Consider the following 14,355-nt stretch of genomic DNA (forward strand, 5'->3'; position numbering starts at 1 on the left):
GGCAATCTAATCCATTCAGGCAACCACTTGTATACCCCTCTATTTAATGGATTCACTAGGCTTGGGTGGAGTATGACTCCTTTTTTGTAACTTATTTAGATTCAAACAGAATAACCGTACAAGTTAAAGGCCATATATCTCAGCCTCCTCCTTTTTCTTGGCCTTTGTTACCGCATCCTATTTATCTGCATTTCCTTTGTATTCCCTGGCCATTTCCTCCAGGTTCTGAATGTGCAATTACCTTGTAGGTAAAAAAGGATGAGGTGACTCAACTTCTCAGTGACTAAGTAGAAGACACCATTTCCACTTAAGCTAAAAAAAGGTAACAAATCCTGATACAAGGTAGAAAGGAAAGGCCATTCAAGAAATTTCCTTTTAAAATTTTGAGTATTTAAAATGGTAAACTCAGCCTCAGAGTTAACTGAAACTTACTTTACGGCAGTTTAGCAGTCAAGAATTTGGGAGTTCTGCACTTGTGGTCACCATTATCCAGTTTTTCCATAAGAAGTTACATCTCCAAGAAATACTTTTAAATAACCAGAAAACATTACCATGGTGAATGGTCAATAATAACCCTTCTGATAATAACCCTTTCCCACCTGAAACTTTCCCTTAGAGCAACTTAGTTATCCACCATTTTCAAGGAAGATATCTGTAATTGCTTTCCCTTTGCTTCATACCTGTATATCTTGTATCTTGTGCTAAATCCCTGCCGGCTTCTGTCCACAAAATCTGTGTATTCCTGTGAACGATGGAAGGGTCCCTTATCAGAGAGGAGCCAGTCGAAGGGGCTTGTGGCATGCTGATCCGAAACAGCAGCAACGGCTAAAACCCAGCAATGAAGACTCAGTGCTATCCACTCCCATAGAGCCATCAGAGAGAACAATTCAGCACCAGCTCTGCTCCGCCATATCATGCTTCCACTGGGGACTTAGAGCCTTCATTCTCTTAGCTTTCCCTCAACACCTAGACAAAACACACAGGCAATTAGTTAGCCCCTGGAAGATTCTTTTCTAGCAATTAAGGTACTGAAGTGGCAAATCCTTTTTCAAAAATCTAATATCAGTGTTTTAAATCAGATAATAGCAAAAGTGATTAACAAGTAAACTGAAATAATTTCTTTTTTTCAGAGCTGTGTATCTTTCATACTTTGGTTCTTTTTGTATTTATTGGAAAATAAGTCACTGAGTTACAGCAAGCCTTGTCAGGACAGCATCATACAGTGGATCATTAAACCCACTGAGCAACAACTATCAGAAGTTTTGACTCATAATTATTTTTTCAGCTTAAATGTTTTATAACACTGGACACTTTCAAAAGAAATATTGAATATGTTTACTTAATAAATTGTGTTATAAATTTTAATACATGTATTTTATTGTTTACTTATTAGAAAAAGGCTTTAAAATGGATTAAAATATAGATAAACTGAGATGGAATGAAACTGTGGGTCTAAGAATACATAAACAAGTAAATAAATAAGTGTGTGTATCTATGCCTCTATCATTTATCTATTTCTAGCAATATATTTAGATGCGTGGATGGGTGGATGTGGGGGTGGGTGGGAGTAGAGGTATGCATTTTTGCTCAGTTATTTTTAACATTATTCTATCAGGGAAAAACTTCCTTGATTATTTAAACAGAATTATAATTATTTCTAGCACATTTAAAAGATTTAAATGGACATCTGTGTCTTATTCATAAGATAAACAGGCATACCTACAAACTTCATATACATACACAAACTAAAACAATATAGATTATACATAAACTATGAAAACACATACATTAATTTTATAGGCATTCAAAACCAAAGTAACAAAGAGGTGTCATCCCAATGTGTTATAGTATAAATGACCTTACACAAAGCAACTGATGCAGTTTATATGCTATGCAAAATATTCTACAAATATTTGAATTTCAATTTTACTTTCCATCTCACCAAACTTTTTCAAAATTATTATTTATAACACATAGAACCATGCATTATATAAATTCTGACTAGCAAGAAAGTTTGGTTCTGAGCATTTTGGGTCAGCAAAAATCTCTTCAGGAAGCCATCAAAATGCACAGTATTAAGTAAAATATTTTAACTATGACAGTTGCCATATGTCTCTGGTGTTTGGTTATGGCGATTGATAATTTTAATTTGCTGTTAGTTGTAACCCTGTAATTCACAATTTAATCCTGAACTATTTCATTATGAGAGGTATACAGCAATTTTGCCACTAAAAACTATCTCAAAACAGTGATACAATATGGCTGACCTAGGTCTTTAGATTCAGTCTTACCCTCTACACAATTAAAAGGTTCAATACCCACATACGATCTGGTTTGCCCCAATCATATGAGTTGTTTATGTGGTGATTTTAAAATGTGATGATTAAAATATGCCCTCGTCTGTAAGTAACAGGACATCTTACAAGTGAAGATGTTTTAACAATGATTTATCATAAGAAAGGACAATATCACATAAAAAAATACTTTGGAGTAGGAGTTAAAAGATGCTGTATCCCCATCAATTACTTGTATAAATATAGCACTGTCAAATGATTCAGATCATAACTTCCAGTTCTGATGAAGAAAATAGATTTTTTTACATATTGTTTTCCTTATGTGGAAGCAATACTATTTACCTTAAAAACAGTATATTTCATTTTCATTCATAAACTAAGAATTATTATTATGTGTGATGGTATGGTATAATCCCCAAATGGTTAATAAATATTTCTTATCTTTGTGAAACACACATTTTTATTCTGCTGATCAAATATATTCAAGGTAGCAAATTAATCATTGTTACCAAAAACTTATACTTACATAAAGCACGTAGAAAAGCACCTATAGCACGTAAGGACATTAGGAGTGTTTCAAAGTATATTTCATACTTATAGGAAATCATGTAATTATATACCATCAAATTAAACCCTACTCTTTGTGGTGAAGTACATGACTTTGTTAAGAAACAGCATGTTGTGAAAGTAGGATATGATTGACCTAGATGACACTGAAGGTCCTATTTTAAAATTCTGTCATTTTTCAATATATAATTACCCAGAACAACTGCTTTTATTATTTTATTTACCACATATATTGAAGATGTTTCATGGTCCTCATATTCCCTAATATTAACATATAAGAAAATGGAAAGATGTTCCTAAATTGTGTACAGGGGAACTACCTAAAAATGTTAGTGTTAGGTTTTAATTATTTCTGTTTCTTCAACTTCTGATATGGATACATGTTCCCACTTATGTTCAGAAATGAGTTTTTCTGAAAGAACAGTTTATTAGCACATGGGAATAACAATCCTGTTCAAGTTTAAATTAATTTGGGGGAACTACTGAAATAATTATATTATAAGGTCTTTTTAAAGGGATGTACAATAAACCGAACTATGATACCCAACAGTTCTACAGAAGCCTTCTTTGAGAAATAACTTTGAAGAGTTACAAAACAGGAAGAAACGTAGTGTTAAAATACATTAACACATTTATGTATTTAGGCTTCCAAAGATCCTTAGGACAAGTGGCCATTAGGCTCAATATTCAGGAACAACAGGACTTCATTAGCTTAGTTTGTCACAAAAGCAGGTAAATGCACATTTGAATCACCTTTGTATATGAGTACTAATTTTAAAATTATTACTGAATGGCCTTTATAATATGATAACTTTATGATATAGATTACCAGTGACAATTACCAGTAGAATTCCTTTAAGGACATTTGGAGTTCACTGCTGAAGTAAACAGCTAAACTTAGAAGTATTGCTAGGAAAAGAAATCATGAGGTACAATGAAAGAAAGTGAAAATGATTAAGTAAGTGAATTCATCAATTCCACTCCCTGGAGTGCAGGGATAATGCACAATGATCTTGAACTTACTATTCCTGGATAAGTGCCTAAGCAAACAACTAAGGAAATAACAATGTCAATGCACAATATTTTCCAGAACATGTAAGGGTGTATTTTATGAAGAATAAAAGAGATTGAAGATCAAAACACAACAAAACATTAAAAACAAAACAAAAACTTGAGTTCATGTTAAAAAGTGGTATTGATCAAGTTTTTCTTTTCATAAACTAAAAGGAAGTAAAAATAGTGAATTATCATACTGTTTAAAAATACATCTTTAGTACATGGCCTACTCATAACAAATTTTTTCTCATAAAATAAAATTTAGTGAGAACATTATCAACTCACACAACATTATTACTTGCAAATACCCAATGGCCTTGAGAATCTGTACAGAAGAAAACACACCAAGAAGATGTTACATATATAGTAATATACACTAATACATAAAATACATCATAAATACACATAATATTATAATACATATATATTCTAGTATATAATTATTCTTCCTCACTAGCTCTCTGTAATCCTATTCCAGGCTGGTAGTGCACTACTTTTATCTAAAATACTGACATACTGTGTGTATTTGAAATTCATAAACTACTGAAATTTATAAAATAAAATATGTCCTATCATATTGAAACTGAATTTCTAGTATACCTGAAACTATAAAGGTAAAAAGAAGACTAAGCATCACTGATATATCCTTTAGAATTGTGTGTAACATCATTGAGGCTCATCATTTAGACCACATTATTTCATTATCCAATATCTAGTTGGTATTTCAATGCTAATGATTCCTATTCGTTAAATAATTAACATTGCATGCTGTATGATTTCTTCTTTTATGTCTGCATTTGGACTGATTTTTATTGCTAACATATCTAAAGTATTTTCTTAGGGAATAAAATCCACTTGGGACCTTGCAAATGCAAAGAAGTTTCATAAGTAATTGTGTCAAATATATTTTTTTTTATTTTGAAAAATGTAAAACCCACAGAAGAGCTAAGAGACTAGTACAGTACACACATAAATCCTTCAACTAGATTCACCAATTGTTTATATGTTACCACATATTCTAGTCAGTATCTCTTTCTCTCTCTCTCTCTCTCTCAATCCCTTAGAACAAAATCTAAGGAAAACTGACTGATTTGCCAAGGTCATATACCCATTCTCTAAATTTCTCGATTTGAGCAACTACTGCATTTCTCTATAAAATAGCTCCTTAACATTCATAATCACTAATACTAAAATGTGTAAATATAAAACTTTCAATCTTCAAAATAAAGTCCCCAATTCCCAAAGTGACTGTATTCATTTAAAAGCCACATTCTTCCAAGTAATTAAATGTAATATATTATTCTACTAAGTATAAATTTTAGAATCATTTTATTATTATAAAATAAGTATATCTGTATAAAATGGTCCCAAATTCTATTCAAATATAAAATATATTATTGTATTATATTACATAATATATGGTAATTATTTTATTATGTATTGAAATAAATGCTAGCTCTGCAGTAAATAACTTAAATATAACATTGTATAAGTGAATGAATGATGGAAAAGTTAAAACATATTTTAACTGTAAATTCTTAATAGTTTTTCCACAGTTATTCATTGTTTATATTCCTATTTAATATAGAAAACAAGCATAAAAGAGTAAATCTTATTTATCATTTACAATGTGCAAAATACTCTGATATGTTTTGAGATGGAGGTAAACCACAGGTATCACTAAAAATACCACTTCTGTCCTCAGAAATTTAGAATTAACTGAGGAAGGCCGTGTGTAAGGTGGGACCCACTGCCTATGGTCCCCTCTGTCAAAAACCAATACCCCCGTCAACTGAAAATCAACATTCTTCCATTTGTTTCTTTTTCTGGTCCCTTATCTTAAAAATGATAAAAATGATAGATACTTCCATTCACTCAAATCTTTTCTTTTTTTTTCTTTTTTTTTTTTGCGGTACGCGGGCCTCTCACTGTTGTGGCCTCTCCCGTTGCGGAGCACAGGCTCCGGACGCGCAGGCTCAGCGGCCATGGCTCACGGGCCCAGCCGCTCCGCGGCATGTGGGCTCCTCCCAGACCAGGGCACGAACCCGTGTCCCCTGCATCGGCAGGCGGACTCTCAACCACTGCGCCACCAGGGAAGCCCCATCCACTCAAGTCTTTAAGCCCAAATCCTACTTTCCTCTGCCTTCCAAATTCCAAATTCTAGGCGTTCTTCCTCCTGTTGTGAGGGAACCATGGACCGAAACCGCCAGCCTCCGCTAGGCACGCTGATAACCGCTGGTCTGAGCTGTGTTGCAACAGGAGGTCCCAGTGCGCCGCTGAAAACTAACTGGGAGAATTCAGGAGGGGCTGAAAGGAGGGAGGACACGCCACCCCACAGTATGTCTGATAACACTAACCTGGAAGAATTCTCTGGCGGGGCTAAACAGAGGGAGGAGACGATGTGTCCTTCCAAGCTCCCAGGATCCTTTGCGCTGAAATCCCTCTCGGCTGAGAGATGCGCGCGCCACCCAGAAAGACCCTGAATCAGAAGGATTGGCCAGAGACAACCCGGAAACTAACCCCACCACCATAAAACCCGAGAGCCACGTGGCAGAGCAGTCCTCCTGGGTTGCCTTATCCTCCGGCTTTCCGCCAGGACGCCGCTTCCCAATCAAGTCTCTTGCTTTGTCAGCATGTGTGCCTCCTCGGAGAATTCATTTCCGAGTGTTAGACAAGAGCCCATTCTTGGGCCCTGAAGGGGTCCCCCCCTTCATGTAACACTATGAATCAAATCTATCACTTTCTTCCATACCCACTTTACTTAGCTGGGTCATTCTGTACCCCCAACAGTCTCACGGTTGCCTCTTCACTGAATTACTGCAATAGCTTCATAATTGGTCATCCTACACCCCTGTGACTCTCTCCAATCTCTTCTTTTAACTGCAAAAGTTATCTTACTAAAAAAGATAAATGTGAACGTACAACAGTTTTACCCCACTTATATAATTATGCTTTTGCCCTCTGGATAACATCCAAACTCTAAGAAAATTTATAAAATTGTCTTCCCTTGCTTAACTCATCCATATGCCCCGCCGTGTGTATGCCAGCACCATTATCAACTAAACATCAACTCTGTTTCAGTCACAGTTGTATTCCACAAACTTACCTCACTTTCTCCCTATCCTCAGCATCTTTGCTTATGCAGTTTACTGCACCTGAACCTGATTTCTACTTGGATCCCTTCACCTGCCCAACCCTACCCTATCTTTGAACTTCAGCCTTGGTTGTGACTTCCTCCACAAAGCCTCTGTGACCCTTTCAGGTTGACTGGTCATAGTTTACGAAGCCATTACTTCCTCTATTATAGCACATTTACACTGCATATTTATATGTGTATTTTATCTATTTGCCTGCATACCTCCCCTGCCTCCAAATAAACTTTGTTTTAGGAGGACAATAATCATCCCTATTTTAATGACAGCTGAGGACAGTTAGCAAAGTGCCTGAAATAAAGTTGCTTAATAAGTATTGTCTGAGTGAATGAATAAATGATGATTAATTAAGTACTAAATTGAGGTGTAATTAATGTGATATGGATGGCAAGATTAAGAAAACTTCTTCGATGTGGAAATAAAAAAGAACGTTTTACGAAGGAGTTTGCATCTGAGCTATGCTTCAGGATGGCAAAGGCTTTGATAGCTGAGAAAAGAGAGAAATGGAGTTCTGAGGTCATGGTTTCTGTGTCCAAATCATAATCATAAATGACATGTTCAAGTAGTATCAAAGCAAAGCATTCTTAACCTTCAAAAATTGTTAAGAACAAGGATATGAAAGCATCGTTATTAATTACTGTACTAGCTTTAGGTAAAAATATAAGGTATCATGACCTCACACACAATTGTGGACAACTAGGAATCTTTTCATTTATGTTCCATTATTCATGGTTTCAGAAGATAGACAAAATGAATGAGAGTTCACGGCGAAAGTCAAACACAAATCCTCTTCTCGTTAACAAGTACAGTGTCTTACATAGTGTTGCAACTGTTGAATTTAAAGAATAATAATATAGAAACAGCAGTTGAATGGCTTGCCCCTTCCGCTTTGGAAGGTCATATTCTAGGGATAACTTTATCTGAAGCCCCTCCAAACCCTATCGGGTCAGGGTGGAGGGGGGGGGGGAAGACAGTGATGATGAAAATGACATGCTATACTTATTTCCTTCACAACAAAATAAACATTTATTGAGTTCATTTGATATGCCAAGCATTTTACCAATATTTCCTTATTTTACCCCCAAGCTGCACAGTGTGGTATATATTATTATCACCATTTGCTTATTTAGATGACTGAGGTTCAAGGTGAATAAACATGCAGCAGAGCAAGCTTTAAATGGCATTTCTCTTGAAGTCAAACTGAAAACCAAGCTCTCCTTGTTACACCACACTACAGCCTAATTAGAACTAATTGCATATTGAAGGTTATTTATTAGGATTTTTGTTGTCACTTACTGAAATGCTTTTGAACAAAATAAAAATTTTAAATGGACAATATAAATAATAAAAATAGAAAATAAAATTAAAATGGGATAATTTTGTCTCAGGCTATTATAAGCAAGGGATCTGAGTAACTACATATTATGAGTTTTCATCATATAGGTTTTCATATTATGGGTTTTCAAAGCATATCTGCTCCATATAATTTAATGTTTTCAATAAAGATTATATCCTAATCAACTAAATGTGATTCAGTTTAATATCTTTTGAGACATGTACCATAAACTAAAAAAATCAGAAAACTAAGGTTTTCAGCTTGTGTGTGTTATTTATTGGGCTAAAAAGTATACTCACGATCAGACTGATTTAATTTACCTATCTGCTGTTCAGAGATACTGTAAGATTAATTCAATAGGCTTGATTACTCGATCTTGTTATAAATTGCTTTATAGTTTTACTAAAAGAAAAAAATACTATCCCACATACATAAAACAGAATTGGTATCTCACAGTGGGAGAAATAATAACATTTCAGTGGAATGAGATGACTTTAATATTCTGTTGAAATGTAATCATAAATTTTTATATAAGGTCAGTTTTCTTATGTTCCCAAACATGCCAAATAATGACAAGAATATGAGGATCATTTCTAATAAGATTATTTTAAAGAACAATAGTGTGAAAACTCAGGACTACTGCTAAAAATATACATAGATGTTATATTTTATAGTAACTTTTGGCAAGGAAGATCCCTGGATATAGCAAAAATAATTTTAAAGGTATAGCTTTTTAAGAGCACCAGTTAAACTCAAGTATTCAGTTTGAAAAGCTTATTCAAACACATATGGATAATATAATGCATCATCTTCTTATATGCATGTGCATATGGATTTTCATCTTTGAATGTTCATGACCTACATATAGTATATAGCCAAATATAATAAAAGAATGAGAGTTCCATTATTCAATGATTTACATCCTCACTTTAGTAATGATGTATTAATTTATGGCTTTAATTAAATTCTAGTTATGATCTTTACTTTTAGATTTCAAATGACCTAAAATTGCTCTTCCATAATCTAGACATTGTTTATTTAAAGGTATTGAATTTTTAAATAGCCTAATGGAGTAGAATTTGGCATTTTATTATGTAAAGATGTCAAGATATTCATCAAGGTATAAGATTTTGCATGTTTTACATAATGTGTACCATATTCCATATAAATAGGTAGGATTTTGCCACTCTTTTTTCTATATTTCACCAGGGGTATAGAGAAGTGATTGCTTTACCTTTGTGCATCTGTTCAAATAAACAGTAATATGTTGAAATGGGAATAAAATCATTCTGACTTTTAGCTACGCAATTTATCACTAAGTCTATCTAGGAATTAAACCAAAAACTAAGTTTTTCTTTTCCTTATGAATTGATAATTCTTTCATTTTTCCCTTAAGAAAGTAAAACTAATTTATAAAAAGCTAAAAGTAACGCTAATCCCTAAAGTAAAAAAAAAAAAAAAAAAAAAAAAAAAACCCTTTCAACTCCAGGCATCGCAGAAACCTGAGGTTACCCATTCAGAGACTACAGCTACAGAAAGAATGGAATGCATTCATATGAATTAGCAATTCCTTTTGAATTTGAAAAACAAACGTTTGGGTGGGTTAACAACTACCTTAAATTCTTTTCAATATGGTGGTTTGAAAATTATTTAAATAACTGCAGATGGATTTCCATTCATTAGTCTTCTAAATTTTACAATATACTACTATTATCCTCTTAAACACCTTTGTTTATGACCAGATGATGAAGGATCAGCTGGCATAGTAATCCCTTTGGCCTCTAATGCTTAAAACTCTGTCATGCGCATTGATTGTAAGGTTTTGGAACATGCACCGACTTGAATTCCTCTTTATTTTATTTTATTTTTTTAACCTTATGAGCTGCTTATTAAGTCTGATTATAAGAGATTTTCATTATTTAGTATGTTAGTAATGCATTATTATTGTACTTTTTCACCTTTCTTATTCTTAAAAAAAAATGGGCTTCCTTGTTTTAAATCACACTGTAATACTGGCCTTAGAAGTGAAACTTTTTAGTCATTTAACTCTCCTAAACCTGTATTCCAGAGGGTCCTTGTCGTTATTTATTTTATTTAGCTGATCAGGCAATACAGTGCCTCTGAATTACAGCTTTAAGTGTTTTCCATCTTAATGAGGGTTTGTATTCCTCTGAGGAGGTTATACTGCAGAGGGAACTAATCTCCTGCTTGATCCTGTCAATACAATCTTGTCCTACCAATAAAGAGGAAGTTAAATGCTACTACCTAATGATAGAACTGATTAGAAAAAATGAAGAGAAAGTGAGTTCCATTCTTTAATTCTGTCCAGAACATAGGAGAAATTATTCTTAAAAGCCCAAAGTTCAAGAGTAACCTGGGTTATCTTTACATTTTAAATATAAAATATCTTGGTGTTTCAACATAAGTGATTATATTAAAAAAATCTTGGTAAGATTCAGATTGTACTCAATTTTAATTCAAAAGGAAAGTGACCACAGACTAAAGAACAAAGTTTGGAGGCAGGATGTTTAGAATAGTATATTTAGATTATAAAATCTCATTTTAAAGCAAAATACGAGGACTGCTTCAGAAACCTTATTATAACTAGTATCTTTGACTACCAAAACAGAGGAACAGAAGACAGCCTAAAATAAAGATTAAAATAATCAATGTACAGGAGTGGAGTGGAAATAATGGTAACAGACATCTGGATTTAATATGGTTACTATAACTGGCAATATGATTCTGCTTTTTCTGGCATGATCCAATAATAAAAAGCATTCTAGTTTGTGAGGAGAATAAAATATCTCTTGTCAGTAAAAAGAATTCTGTCACATAAATGTAAATTTAAAGAGAATTTGAGGAAAAAGTTAATTGAAAAAACATACTATGTGCAAATCCATGTAGATGCAAAGATAATAAACCTTTTGCCCCTGCCTTTATGGACAACGTCAGCAGTTACAGTTTTGCAAAGCTTTAGAAATGCTTTTTTAAAAAATATTTATAGTGATCCTGAGTAAAAATTGAAAGTACAATACTAACTTGCTGCTCAGCAAAGGCATCTGAACTACTGTAAATAAAGGCTCACTAATATATTCCAAGACTAAGACATAATACTGGGATAAAATTCAGAAAACTTGAAGTTTGGTGTCCAAAAGGACAATAAATCAATCTCTTGATCTATAAGGGGACTAAAACTTGTTTTGGAGTTAACCAGGCCTAGAAGGTGAAATAAGCTTTTTAATTAGAAAAACAATTTAGTTAGAGAAACACAAATAGAAGTGTATCTTCTGAAGTCACACACACACACACACACACACACACACATACACAAAAGAGTACATTTAAGAAAGTTTCAAAGAAAGTTTCGTAAAATTATTAAAAAGTGTTTTTTAAAGATCCTGATTATTTAGGCCATAGGGAAAACTTCTAAAATTTCAAAATAATAATCTCAGTTTCTTTTTATCCATTTGCAAGGAAATGAAAATATTCAAACTTTTCAGCCTAGGAGTGTGGGTTATAAACATTGTCAGTGGACTCCTAACCTATCTTCTAATTCTGGTTACAGGGATCATTCAACTTACAGGATAATAATTCCTGTTATAATGCAATAATTCCTGAAATTCCTGTAATAATGAATTCCAGTATAAGCAACAATAGGCAAGGATTTGTGTTGTTTGATTCACTAATGCACCTGTACCACCAACAAAAGTACCTGGTGCACGGAAGGCCCTCAATAAATACATGATAGAATAAGAAAATTAAATTAATAAAGTGCATTTTTGTAATGTTAATATGATTTTTTATTAATTTTAATTCCTAAAAATCAAAAGGCATAACCCATTAAAAATGTTTCCATTGAAAAAAGCTAACATTGAAGCAAACAAACAAAATCACCACACAATCAGATGTCAACTAAATCATCACTCTGAGAATTATTATGACGTTATTAGCAGAACCGTCCTGGTTCCTCCATTTCTCTTAATAGTCATCCTTTAACTCTCTAGATAGAAAATACTTTCTTTACTGACCTATCTATATACTGAGGAATTTGACAGCCCTCCTCTTCTCTTAAAGAGAATTATATGCACAATATCAAAATTGGACATGTGTGAAAATAAAATGAGTGACCAAGCATTAAATTTGCCTGAGTGGATTAATTAAATCAAAGTGTACTTCAAATAGCAAAAAACCCCATAAGCCTCTTAAGTGCAATTGTATCTTTTCATTGTTATATTCCCAAGCTTTACCCTAGCACACACCATTGATCAGAAATCCAATAAATATTTCTTGAAAAAGAACCAAAAGTAACAAAAAGACATGATCTACAACAAGCAAACCAATCTAGCAGCAAGTAGTTAAATCTGTCTGCTGTTTTCCAATTTCTTCTGGACCACCAGCTAACAAAGAGTGTCAGAACTCTGGGTATTTCTAACTGTAGAATGAGTCTTCAGCAATGGACTTTTGCACAGCTTACCCAGTTGCCAAAGATGCTGGGATGGCCCATATTTGCATATGGTAGCTACCCTTACAGTGCCTGGTATTGGCAATATATTCTACCTTGTGTAACTAAACTCTTTTCTAACAGTGAACACCTGCTTTCCCCATAATTCCCCAACGTGGAATTTTGAAAGCATTTGGTATTTTCAAGGACCACTCTTGTCAATATATTACTTTAACTTTTAAAATAGCTCAAACTGACTCCAAATTCAGGGAGATATAAAGAATTTAAGATACTAAGTTTCAAAAGTAAAGTAAAGTAAACTTATTTTTTAAAAAATCTGTATTATTGAAGAGAGTTTTTATATAAAAAGAGCCAGCCAGATTTTGAAGGATATTATAGGGAAAAATAAATGGGGCCTTACTATATCTGACACAGAAACTGTTGAGTATTAGCTAATACCCAGCATATCATGTACATACTAGTGTAATAGTGGTAATTTTTAAAATCATATTGTCTGAACTGGTCAGGCAATACTTTCTAAATAATAATCATAGAAATCAATATTGCAGGACTTATCTGAGACCAAAATTTGGTAATAGATAAACTTTTAATAATCAGTTAATAATTGTCCAATTTCAAATGCTGAGCAAATAAGTTATCTTCAGCTTAGAACTTTGCAAATCTATATCCAAAAGACAGTAAAGCATATCAAATTGTTATCACTTTTGTCATGAAAGAATCATGTGAAGCTAGATTAAACTTTTGTTTACCTTACTGATTCAATATTATTGATGAGAAAGAAATATTTTTAATAGTTAATCACAGCAGTTTATATTGGAGTTGTTGGGTCTTACTCTAAATCCAAATTGATCTCCTTAAAGAGAAGCTGTTAAGGATAGATTTACAAAGTTATAATGACATGAGTGATCTTTTATATTCATTCTGGCCTGTCTTCGTATGGTTGTAATTTGTTGTTTCATCTTTTAGATTGGTTAAATAAGAGATGTGTTAAAATGTCCACATTTCATGGATGGATGGAAGAGACACATGAAAACCTGCTAGAGTTCACTCCTAAGAGGAAACATGGATGCTCCAAGTTATTTTTCTCCACACAGTTCAAACATAATTAGTGTTATCTTTTTAGCTGAAATATAAAGATAGCTATACATTTAAAATGTCAATAATATGTCCTTGATCTACAAGTTCTCAAATAAGGAGAGAAGTGTTACAAAAATGTGTGTGTGTTGGGGAGGAGCGGTGTAAGTCTAGAATCTGTCTGCACTCAAAGGTGAGAAGATGCTGAAAACAAGTACTTTAGTCAAAAAAAAAGGTTCAAGAATAATTTTGTGCTTCTTAAGAAATTGCTTGGGATTGCCTTTTTCTTAGCTATGAACTTTAAGTTTCAATTCACAGTGAAGACTGGATTCATTTCTCTTAGTTCACATTTCAAAAAATGAAAGTGCTATTTTTTAAGTGACTGTGAAACTTTCAGTAAGTAGGAAAGAG

At 33.3% G+C, this 14,355-nt stretch overlaps 1 protein-coding gene across 3 annotated transcripts in view; it reads right to left on the reverse strand.

The window, feature by feature from the left end:
* The window catches only part of BRINP3 (BMP/retinoic acid inducible neural specific 3), a 417,297-nt gene that overhangs the window by 393,133 nt on the left and 9,809 nt on the right, over positions 1-14,355 (reverse strand). For all 3 annotated transcript variants that reach the window (XM_004275847.3, XM_049708201.1, XM_004275848.1), the window contains exon 2: positions 681-966. In XM_004275847.3, coding sequence (XP_004275895.1) covers positions 681-916 — 236 coding nt within the window. In that variant the 5' untranslated portion in view covers positions 917-966. The remainder of the gene's footprint in view (positions 1-680; positions 967-14,355) is intronic.

Source organism: Orcinus orca, chromosome 1 (assembly GCF_937001465.1).
Source record: "Orcinus orca chromosome 1, mOrcOrc1.1, whole genome shotgun sequence".
NCBI classification, from domain to species: Eukaryota; Metazoa; Chordata; class Mammalia; order Artiodactyla; family Delphinidae; genus Orcinus; species Orcinus orca.